At 38.6% G+C, this 12,091-nt stretch overlaps 1 protein-coding gene across 4 annotated transcripts in view; it reads left to right on the top strand.

Moving 5' to 3' along the window:
* The window catches only part of vps13b.L (vacuolar protein sorting 13 homolog B L homeolog), a 591,067-nt gene that overhangs the window by 339,585 nt on the left and 239,391 nt on the right, over positions 1-12,091 (top strand). For 2 of the 4 annotated variants that reach the window (XM_018268144.1, XM_018268146.2), the window contains exons 28-30: positions 2,977-3,118; positions 8,234-8,648; positions 11,099-11,210. In XM_018268144.1, the coding sequence (XP_018123633.1) occupies positions 2,977-3,118; positions 8,234-8,648; positions 11,099-11,210 (669 nt within the window). Of the gene's footprint in view, positions 1-1,659; positions 1,727-2,976; positions 3,119-8,233; positions 8,649-11,098; positions 11,211-12,091 lie in introns of those variants that run through there. The other 2 variants (XM_018268145.1, XM_018268148.2) reach the window with 2 other exon arrangements.

Below are 12,091 nucleotides of genomic sequence, written 5' to 3'. Positions count from 1 at the left end.
GCTGCCGAAGTAGGGGGTCAAAGTTTTTCTTAAAGAGACAGTACTTCGACTATCGAATGGTCGAATAGTCGAACGATTTTTAGTTCGAATCGTTCGATTCGAAAGTCGAAGTAGTAGTCGAAGGTCAAAGTAGCCCATTCGATGGTCGAAGTAGCCCAAAAAACACTTCGAAATTCGAAGTTTTTTTAATTCGAATCCTTCACTCGAGCTTTGTAAATGTGCCCCTAAAACTAAGCCTTCTGATATTGTGCATTTCCACATGATAATAGGGCATTATAAACAGATAATTATAACTATATGTTCTAGAAATTATGCCTAGTGTGTGTAATGGAATTTTTTTTTAAATTCCTTTAAAGGAACAGTAACACCAAAATTAAAGTCTTTTAAAGTAAATAACATATAATGTACTATTACCCTGCAATGATCTGTTTGCTTCAGAAACACTACTATAGTTCATATAAAAAATGGGCTGCCCCCATTGCTACACGGCACCTTATTTATATAAACAATAGTAGTGTTTCTGAAGCAAACACAGCAGTTTTACCAGTGCACGGCAACACTGCATTATATTTGCATTACTTAAAAACATACATTTTTTTATATTACTGTTCCTTTAAAGGACAAGGAAAGTTAAACTAAAGAAGTAGCTAGAAATGCTGTACATTATGTTTTGGGCTTCTGTACCAGCCCCGGGCAATCAAAGCTTTTTAGCAGGGAAGATCTGTGTCTCCAAAGATGCCCCAGTAGCTCCCCATCTTCTTTTCTGCTGATTCACTGCACATGCTCTGTACTGCTGTCACTTACTGAGCTTAGGGCCCACTCACAATATACAGTACACATAGAATAGAAATGTCACAGTATAAGGCTGATTAGTAATTAATACAGATAATTACTACATGGCAGCACAGAAACCAGTGCAATTAGCATCAGAATTTAATAATCAGCCCTGTAGCATCAGTTTATATTACAGACCAACCTCATTTTCTGCTGGATAATTAGTGACGAGCCCTAAGCTCAGCTTCTCAACAGCTGCTCAGAGCCCACTGAGCATGTGAGTGTCACAGACACTTTCCAAGATGGTGACCCCCTGTGACAAGTTTGAAGTCCTGGATCATTGCTGCTATTGACAAGCTGAAACTTTAGGCTGGTGCAATAAGTTCAGCATATAAAATATGGCATTTTTAGCCCTATTCATTTTTAGGGTTTAGTTCTCCTTTAAGAATGAATAACAGTCTCTTTAATGGTCGACAATGGGGTTTAATTCCGGGGTTCTAGATACTGAACTAGACCACTGTGTTTGAATATCACCAATTTGCTTTGTGCCCAGCAGAAAGATTAACCACTTGCTAATTAAACGATTGTATTGTCTCTGTTTCCTATTATGTGGATGTTCAATATGTAAGTAATTTAGTAAACAATGTATGTTCATCCTTCCTGTTAATGTGTTCCTAATTCCCTGTGGGTTGTTGGGTCTGCAGTATGTATTCAATCAGCAGAGACGATTAAATCCTGTATTCTTCAGCAGAGAACATGTGATACTGCTGGAAAACGTACAATGGAGAGTGGAGCATCGGCCCTTTATTTCTAGAGTGGTATCTAGATAGTCTCAATTCCTATGTGCTGTACACGTCAGATAAGGGTAACACTGTTTTTTTCCAGGCCAGGTGATGGCTGGCACTCAGGCGATTTTCAAGGGATATTGCTACAGTGCAAGGAGAAAAATGTGGTGAGGCCATTGCAACCGATTGAATCAAAGCCCTCTTCTGCAATCTGACCTAAGTGATCCCTTATCCTTCATAACTAATGATGGTCACACCAAAATGATGTCAGCAGAGGCGATACTTGAATTTATTATATCTTCTCGCAGCCTACAGCTTATGTAGACAGTTTACATGTACACATTGGTCCCAAGTTGACATGCATTTTCCTGTCATCATTTTAATCTTGACTTCATGCTAAATCTATAGAATCATCTCTTCCTGTGATTCCAACTTTTCTGAATGGTGTTAGCCACTTGCTGGATTGCTAAATAAATATTATTATCATTCATTTCATCCCTGGGGTTCTCTTGGTTGGAAGAAACATTTATGTTCTTTCAACTAATGGCAGCAGAGTAGCCTATTCAAAAACTCCATTGGTTGAAGTAATTCTATTCGACATGGTCAGACAGGATTCCAGAGTTCCATAGGACCTCCTGGTGGGTCAAGGACAATTCCAAAATCAGCCATCAGCCCTTTCTTATTTCCACCATAGGTCTGTATGACACCTATAGCCCTGTTTACATCTTAATATAGTGATAGAGGGCTCTCAATATGGAGTTCTCTGATGGAACCTTGGACGTTGTCCACTGTAGTAATATAACATTCTTCTGGTTTATTACCTGAGCTAGTTTTAGCATTATATTAGTAATGATTAAAGATGGGAACATTCTACTTATACAAGGGATGCTGAAGGCAATGCCTTAACAGGTATGAAGGTTTTTCTCATTTAGGGTAAGGGCACACCTGCAGATTTGGGGAGATTTAGTTGCCCGGCGACTAATCGCCTCTTCTTTGGGGCGAATAATCTCCCCGAACTGCTTCCTCATGTCTTCCGCCGGCTTTAATGTAAAACGCCTGCACCAATGCACTCGCGGCGCTTCGATTTTCGAGTTTACTCACGAGTAAACTCCGGGCAGCGTTTTTTCATTAAAGCCGACAGAAGACAAAGGGAAGCAGTTTGGGGAGATGAGTTGCCCCAAAGAATAGGCGATTAGTCACCGGGCGACTAAATCTCCCCGAATCTCCAGGTGTGCCCTTACCTTTACATCATTCCCACAACCCCTCTGATTAGTCCATCATGTTGCATTCGTTTGTTTCAGCACCGAGATTACAGAGTACTGCAGCCCAGCAAGTGTTGGCTAATCATCAGTGTTTATTGTGCAATTACTGCAATGTTTATTTTTCTCTATCTCTTTATTCTATCAAACGCTTAAAGCTTTTCTGAAGACTGTTGGTGTCTTGGGCAATATGGAGGTGTCTTCCTATCATGTACTGACAAGCTAAACAGACGCACCACATTGGTTCGACCCGTCAGCAAGCAGGACCCCTTCAGTAATTTCTCTGGATTCTTTCCTTCTGTAAGAAATCATTTCATAACTTTGATTATGGAGTCTCCGTAAGCATGTTAGATCCTTCAGCTATTGCGTAAAGGTCCTTCTATTCTGTAAAAACTTTATGGTGCAACATTGGTGGCTTTATCACAGGCTTCTGTCTAGTGGTAAAAGCACAACACTTCTATTGGAAAGATACCAGACCCCCTCACCTTGTTTAATAATGGGGATTTGCCCCGTTTCCACACTAAATAATAAATATTTCTATTGATACTGCACTTGCACATCTCTTGGTTAGAACTCTCCTCTGACCTCCATTATAACATTGCAATCATGTGTGATCGCTATGTTTTATAAATCAACAGCTTTTTCAGGGTCAGAGGGTTAGGCCCCTATTGTTAACTGACTAATCAGACGGCACGTAATCATTTTAGTCTTAAAACTGCTAATGTTTCAGAAAACAACTAAAACAGAATATAAATGTACATTTCAAAAGAGCTCCGAGAAAGTTTACATCAATTCATTATTTGGGTTTAGGCCCCTTTAACAGGGAAAGAAACAGCTATATGATCCATTATCTGGAAACCCGTTATTTATAAAGCTCCAAAATATGGGAAGGCTGTCTCCCATAGACTCCATTTTATCCAAATAATTAATTTAAAAAAAAATAATTTCCTTTTTCTCTGTAATAATAAAACAGCACTTGCTCCCAACTAAGATATAATTAATCCTTATTATAAGCAAAACCAGCCTATTGGGTTTATTTAATATTTAAATGATTTTTGAGTAGACTTAAAGAACCAGTAACCTCAAAAGATGTTTAAAAAAAATTCATTAGTATACCACGTAAAAAAACCACCAAGGCTAATTAAACTTTAAAATCGCCTTTATTTATAATTTACCGAAACTCCGCTTGCTTCAGCTTCAGCTGATCCATTGTGCGGCCACGGTTTCTCCTCCCTGGCTATCTCCTATAGGAAAGGCAGGGAGGAGAAATCGAGCGCCACACAATGGATTGCCGGATCGCCTTTTCTGAAGAGAAGCGCAAGCGGAGTTCCGGTAAGTTATTTCTTCATAAAGGCTGAGCGATTTTAAAGTTTAATTAGTCTTGGTGTTTTTTGTTTATGGTATACTAACACATTTCTTTAATTTTTTTTTTTTTGATGTTACTTGTGTTTTAAGGTAATGAGATCCTAATTACGGAAAGATCCCTTATTTGGAAAACCCCGATTCCCAAGAATTCTGGATAACAGGTCCCATACGTGTACTATGAAATATAGCGTATTTGATGTTTAATCAGTGAATGAAGGATCTTGTCATGTTTCTAGAGACTCCTGTGTGATTTGCTCTGTGCACAGTATAAATAAAATCCCAATCACAGATCATTATTGTTTCCCATATTTTCTAACCATGAGGATAAGTGCTTAGTTATGGCCGACGCCGGCTCCTAGATCATGTTCTCTGGTGGAATTGGCTCTTTCAGCATCTTTCTATTATTGTCTTTGCTCTATTTATTAATTTTACTTGTATGTATGTTTAATGCAATTCAAAGAAACGAATACGCCCCTGTGAGTATAAGGGATATTGTTAAAAGAAGTTATTTCAGGCATGAATGAAATCAAATAATATACATTCACCAGTATGGTGCCATTCCCTCGTACGTGAATGTTTTATCTGAATAACGTTCATTTCAATGCAATGTATACACTAGTGCTGTAAAGAGGGAATATTCAGATGGGACCCATTTAACTAAAACCTTTGAATGGTTGATGCATGAAATGTGTCCAATGACCTTGCCAGACTGGAATCAAGTTCTGTACTGAAGCACGTCAGCCTAAATACTGGGGAGGATGAAGGCTCATACTCGGGTCTGTGGTAACTGTATTGTTCTGTTTAATGTAGTGCTGGGAACAGAACCATGAAAGCAATGATCCCTCCTCCTGTGTTAGTAATTGCCAAAAATAGGGATTCTCCTTTTTCAAAAGGACAATAACACAAAAAACATGTTACTTCTACTTTCTGTGATAGTATAGGTATGGGATTCATTAACCGGAACCCATTATCCAGAAAACTTCGAATTATGGAAAGGCCGTCTCCCGTTGACCCCGCATTAAGCAAATAATTTAACATTTTTAAAAATCATTTGCTTTTCGTCTGTAATAATAAAACAGTAGCTTGTACTTGATCCCAACTAAGATATAATTAATCCTTATTGGAAGGAAAACCAGCCTATTGGGTTTATATAATGTTTAAATAAATTTTTAGTAGACTTAAAGTATGGTGATCCAGATGATGGAAAGATCCCTTATCCAGAAAACCCTATGTCCTTGAGCATTCTGGATAATATGTTGTATTGTTACAATGAAACCCACAAAAACGTTATTATTCTCCTTTAAATATTGTCTGTATGTAGTTCAGTGCTTTACAGAGATGATTCTTCATTCCCTGCCCCAGTGGAGCACTATGGACAGACAGACACACCACCGCCACCCGTTTTATCATCACAACTTTATTGTTTCATGCCATCCACTTGTAACCTCTCAGTTCAGCATTTCAGCTTTGCCTGTTTTAGTTAATTGTGGTTAATATGAATGTTCCTGCTTAGCAGCACATTATAGATGATATATGCATTTATAGATTTTTAATTACTGGGTAATGTAAAGTGAGATGCAACAGTTTGATTTTGGGAAGCTTCTGCATTTTATAAATTCCAACCCTCGACTAAGTGCCAACCTCCCTATTTACTGATATTAGCTAAGGATATATAACTAATAATATCTTGATACAGGCATGTTAAAAAATGAAGCCCCAGTGACATGTGACCTGCCCAATGACACTAGGGTTGCCACCTGGCCGGTATTGTACCGGCCCGGCCGATTAAAATGATGCTTGATCCCAATGTTATTAATCGGGAAAAAAGATAAATATATAAGAAGGCCGGTATTTTTTTCTGGAACAGGTGGCAACCCTAAATGACACATATGCCAACATAACAAACAAGGAAAAGTTTAGCTCACCACAATTTTTTAAAACCATTAGTTTTAGTGGTGAGCACAACTTTTCCTTGTTTGTTATAGTTATACAGGAGCAGTGACCAGCTCCATGTTGTAGCTCCCACCCCTCCCAGCTATAGTCGGGTGATCCCACTGGTGTCTAATAAAAGGGCAGCCAAGTTTGGGAGTTTTACTTTGAAAGCAGCTAGTAAGTTGCAGGTAAAACTTACTCCCTTTGTAAAATGTATAATTAAGCAATTGAATTCTTAATGAATCAGATGAAAATTGAGCGTAGGACTGGCCAGATATGGGATGACTTTGACGTAGTTGGCCAGCTTAAATATATTGCAATATATGGACAAACAATCCCTGTGTTGTTTAAAGGGTAAGGCATTTTTTAGTAGCAGTATGCACAAAATGTCTCTGTCTTAAATATATTGATAATGGGTTGAGTGCAGAGGACCTCTTGTAGTTGACATATGCCAACATAGCCACTATTGCACTTATTACATAGGTAAAATCAATAAATTATATATTTACAATATATGGCATTTAATGACACTGTGCACCCAGTTTCTTATAATAAAACCAGCATTTCATGACCAATGCCCCAAGCTAGTGGCATAACTAGATGTTACTTGGCCCCACAGCAAATTCATTTTAGGGCCCCCAACATATCCAGAGGTTGCCCTGTTTTACCAATATATGTTGAAATTGCTCAACAGCCACAGGGTCTGCTTCCTCTGTTGTTTTGCCCCTGCCACAAGCATTTCAACATACAATTATACCAGCATGTAAGCCACTCTGCAGGGAATACACACTGTACATTACACATTGCATTATTGTGAAGATATCCAGAATTTTAAACTAAGTTCTGTGAGAAGCAGAATGTCACAGATAAAAAGAAGTGTTAGGAAGGTACCATTTACCATACATTCCAACATTCTGAACTGTAAATGACTTTTTAATCTGCTCATTTGTCCACCAATGTCATGTCCCCATGCCTTTCCTTTTTCAGTTCTATGATGACCGTGTTGGACTGGCCCAAAGGGATACCCAGAAAACTCCCGGTGGGCCCAGGTGTCTGTGGGCCCTTGTGCTGCTAAACATTTGGCCTATTTCATGGCCATTCCCTATTTCTATGAGAACAAAGAGGCTAAATAGATGGAATAATAGATTATAGTATGTAAAGAAAAGAGACTAGGAGAATAGAGGTTAAGTGAGGAGAGAAAGAATAATAGTACTGAGAGTGGCCCCCTGGTCTAAGGTATTTTGGTGGGCCCCTAATCTAAGGCTTTTGGGTGGGCCCCTGGTGTCCAAGTCCGACACTGTATGATGATGCTTCCTATTGCATGCACTGAAAATTATGCTGTAGCCCAGATGCTTACAGTCACTTTTCTTTGGCTGTTTCTGTAGTTTACACTCTCACAAGGCTTAGGGGAACTGTAAATGTTAACATACCTTTTTTTTATTAGTATATTATTATTATTATTATTAGTAGTAGTAGTAGTAGTAGTAGTAGTAGTAGTATTACTGCTACTAGATGGTATCCCATCCCATTTAAAGTATATACCACACCTAGTAAATTGTAAATATGAGTGTATAAGTCACTAGGGCTCATTTATAAACACTGGGCAAATTTGCCCATGGGCAGTAACCCATGGCAACCAATCAGATTGCTGCATTCATTGTTCTACTTACTGCTGGCTTTAAAAAGCTAATCACTGATTGGTTGCTATAGGTAACTGCCCATGGGCAAATTTGCCCAGTGTTGATAAATGAGCCCCACTGACTATTCCTCACTCCTGCACTGTTATCCCCGACCCTGCTTTGCTACCTTGATATTTTCTGCAACAGAAGTTGCATGAATCAAACAAACCCTGAGGAGTCCCTTGAACTAAGATCAGAAATGACTATGGCAACCTCTACCCTAACTTAATTAAAGATATATTAAGAAGGACTGGGCCCTTAGAAACTATATAAAACTAATTTTAATGGCATAGTGTATAAGTAATTGGTGCAGAAGCATCCCAAAATGTGTCTTTTGCATTTCATGGCAATTTACTTAGGAACCTTTAGAATTACTTAACCTAATTTAGATTTTTATCTTGTAGACTTAAGGCTAAATTGTTATTTGCTTTCGATACAGACAACAGCCAAGCTGTTAGAGAGCTCTCACCAGCAGCATGGATTTCTGTCTCTCACTTACACCAAAGCTGTCACCAGAAATGTCCGCCATAAGTTGACCTCCAGGAGTGAACGGAGTCCTCGGAGCTTTCAGAAATTTTCTGAAGGCCCAGCAGATGCATCTCCTCACTTCCTTCACGAGATCCTTGTTTCATCACAGGCCTTTGACATTGTCCTCTTCTTCCCATTGCTCAATGCAATATCCAGTATTTTTGAGGTTAGATGTCCTCCCAAACAGAAGGAAAAGCGGAAGACACCTGGGCAACCTATGCGATCTCATGCTCTTACCTCTCGGAACTTGCCTTTAATCTACATCAATACAGGGGTCATCAGAGTCTTCTTTCCTAAAGCTGAGGAAAGACAACTCATTTCTGGAGGTATGTTTAAGATTTTTTGGTAGTTTCATAACTTTTTTATGAATCAAAGCGGGGAAATAAGATCAACCATCTTGAACCTTGGGACAGATAATTAATTTTGCACAAACATATCGAATAAGTCACCACTAAGCCCTCCAATCACCCAGCTGATGAGCCCTCTTTGCTCTTGCATTAATAAATACGATTTAGCAGGCACATTTTTTAATCCTAGGTGATATATAGATAGCTGTTCATATATGACCTCCCTTTCTTTCCTCAGTAAGAGTCCCCTTGGGAAACAGCAACAGAATGATGGTCTGATGCAGTCTAATGTGCTTTTATTAGCTGGGCTAGAGGTGGAATATCAAGAATTCTTCCAGCATATCCTATATTGTAAGGTAAAGCCTACAATATAGGAAGTCTCCTTTTTGCCATAAATAAGCAGATCTTTTAAATTTATCCTAATGGGACATTGTTTTATGTTATAAAATATTTTCAAACAAACCCCCTGAAATATTCTATTTGCATATCATGCTGTTATATTTTATAGTGCAAGCTTTTGCAGCAATATCAGCTGTAATAGGGTAGTGTAATAAACGGAAGCATTTGCCTTAGTCCAGTAACCCTTAGCAACCAATCAGATTTTTGGTTTTAAGCAGCTAACTAGAAAATGCTACCTACTGATTGGTTGCTACTAGACTGGAAGCATATCTTGCACTTTTTATTACATTGTCATTGTTCAGGAGTCATTTTGGGCCCATATTCCAGGCAAATGAACTCCAGCTTGTTCAGGTTAATCACATAATACTTATTCGCCTTACTTAGTTCAAGAAATTCTAATTAGACTGAAATCAGGGCTTTCACTTGGCCATTGTAGGACATTCATCATTTTTTTCACTATAGAAGGGTGACTGTTATACCATTGCTTTGTATGCATTATAATAAGTCTAAAGGTGGCCATACACGAGCAGATAATGCTGCCGATATCGGTCGTTTAGACCAATTTGACAGCTAATCTGCCCGTGTATGGCTTCCAATGGATCTTTCCGATCGATATCTGGACACGATATCGATCGGGAAGGTTAGATTTTTCTCCTGGTCGACCCGTCAGAGCCCATTGCGCTCGTCGTAATCCGATCGTTCGGCCATAGGGCCGAATGTTCAGATTGCCCCCGATATAGCCCTGCTGTTAGTTGTATATCGGGGAAAAGATCCGCTCGATTGGCGGATCTTTAAGTGTATGGTCACCTTAAGGGTCCTGCATGGAAATCTATATTGTAGCACTATTTTATGCTAAGACCTGTAGTACTGCTATAGCTACAGTGAAAATATACTGCAGGCTACTGTTCATCTCAAAGTATCTGTTAGCAATTCTTTTCAACCTTGAGGATATTCAAATAGATCCACTAAATTGCCCCAGTCGGAAATATTTCACAATGATTCATCGCTGTCTGCAAATACTTTAAATGCAACCAAAAAACATTCCCTTACTTATCCCTGTAAGACAAAAGCTTATGTTTGAAGAGAACAGCATCAATGATTTCTGACAACTCTTTTTCCCTACGTTATATCCTGCAGAACAAAGTGACAGCTGTGCTTAACCGTATCCATTTCACTTATTATTATTATTTTTTTTTAAAGGACAAGTAGAGGGTTAATTATCAGGGGGGTTAACTTTATTGGTCACCCCCAGTGATTATAATTGCTGACCTCAAACCCCTTTTACTTTGATCATATGTTTTCCTCAGCTATTCTCTTTATACCTTAAAACAAATGAAACTGTTTGCCCAAAATTATCTTTATGCGATATAGTTGGCAGGTCTAGTAACCCTTAGCAACCAAAAGGCGATCTTTACTGGTTGCTGTTTAAATCAAGCTTTCTCTCATTTCTCTGGTTACTAGACATTGGCAAGTGTTATGGCTTTTATTACATGACCCCGTTTGTGGCCTAAAGTATCTGGACACCGTTTTAAAAATCTCATACCCTGATTGGAACACTAACCACTAGTTCCAAATTATCACTCGAAGCAAAGCTGGCACAAGAACTATTCATCTGGCACAAAGGCTGAACATTTACCTGCGGAGTTCTGCCAATATAAATGCTTCCCAATTTGACAGCTTCATGGAGTCTGGATTTGGCAAGTGGCAGAAGAATGCCACCTGCCTAAAACTTGCTGGAGGGTTAAATAAAGTAGAGGCTGAGACCCAGAACAACCAACTTCATATTAATACCCTTGGTTTTGGAATAAGATGGCAGACAGAGTGCTTTGTTTACAAGTAGCGGTGAGACATAAAGGTGCATGTGTCCGAGTTGCAAACATATACCAATTCATCCAATATATTGTTTCTTTGATTGAAGGAGAATATTTGTACTTCAGATGGACACCAAATCTAATAATATAGTATACTTTACTTTTCTTCCCACTACTTTGAAAAATACTTGTTTCTAATTTCCTTTCGTATTCCTTCAGGAAACCAGATCATAAATGAAGATACCTTGGTTGTGAAGATTGGCTCTGTCTCAATGGCGCCGCAGGCTGACAACCCTCTAAGCAGAAGCGTCCTAAGAAAAGATATTTATCAGTAAGCTAACATGTTCCATCTTTCTTTTAATATTCTTTCTTGTAGCCTCATTGTTAAAATCACGGAGGTCCAAACACAGCCCTCAAACTATAATATGACTCCCATAATCCTGAGCCATCTGGCGTAGCATACCTGTTGACTTTCAAACCATGAGATTTTCAAGCTGTTAACTCCTGAAGTTAGGTGTTCCCTTCAAAAAAATTTCTCCTAATCTGCTGCTTATTTCTTTCGTTATGGGACGAATTAAATAACATTATTAAAAATATCATCTCGTGTGACCACCAGTGAAACATGTAGGTTCTGTTTCCATGCCAAACCTTTATTAAATGCCAATATCTTAGAAATCCCACACTTGTAAATCAGTAGGGAACTTGGAGAATATTACTCTGGATAGTGTCACCCTGAGAAGGTTGGTTAAGACCCCATGTCAAAAGTTTATATGCTGGTATGTGCCAGAGGATTATGGGAGTTAAAGGTCTGCTTCACTATTTGGACATTCGTAAAATTAAATATGGTGTTGTTGGGACTTCAAGCCCCACCACAGTTTGCTCAGTCTATTTGAACAAAGCCACAGAACTCATCTCACAAACAAATGCAAGATAGAATTTACGGTATTTGCAGTTTTTTTTACTGTACAGCATTTTGGGGGTAAAAAACTTAATTCATGCTAATATTTATATAGTAATTTCCATATGAGTTGAAATTATAGTTGAACAACTCATTTTGGACCTCATGGTTTTCCCTCTGTGTTGTTTCTAAACTTCATATATTTATTTTCTAAATCCTTTAACTTCTTTGGGTAAGGATGAGACAATTGGTTGGTTGCGTTGGCCAAATCCACAAATGGAAGAGATTTGCTTAGATAACTGACGTTTAATATT

The sequence above is a fragment of the Xenopus laevis genome, chromosome 6L (assembly GCF_017654675.1).
Source record: "Xenopus laevis strain J_2021 chromosome 6L, Xenopus_laevis_v10.1, whole genome shotgun sequence".
Taxonomy (NCBI): Eukaryota; Metazoa; Chordata; class Amphibia; order Anura; family Pipidae; genus Xenopus; species Xenopus laevis.
The sequence above is the reverse complement of the archived record's forward strand: the minus strand, read 5'-3'. Positions and strand labels throughout refer to the sequence as shown.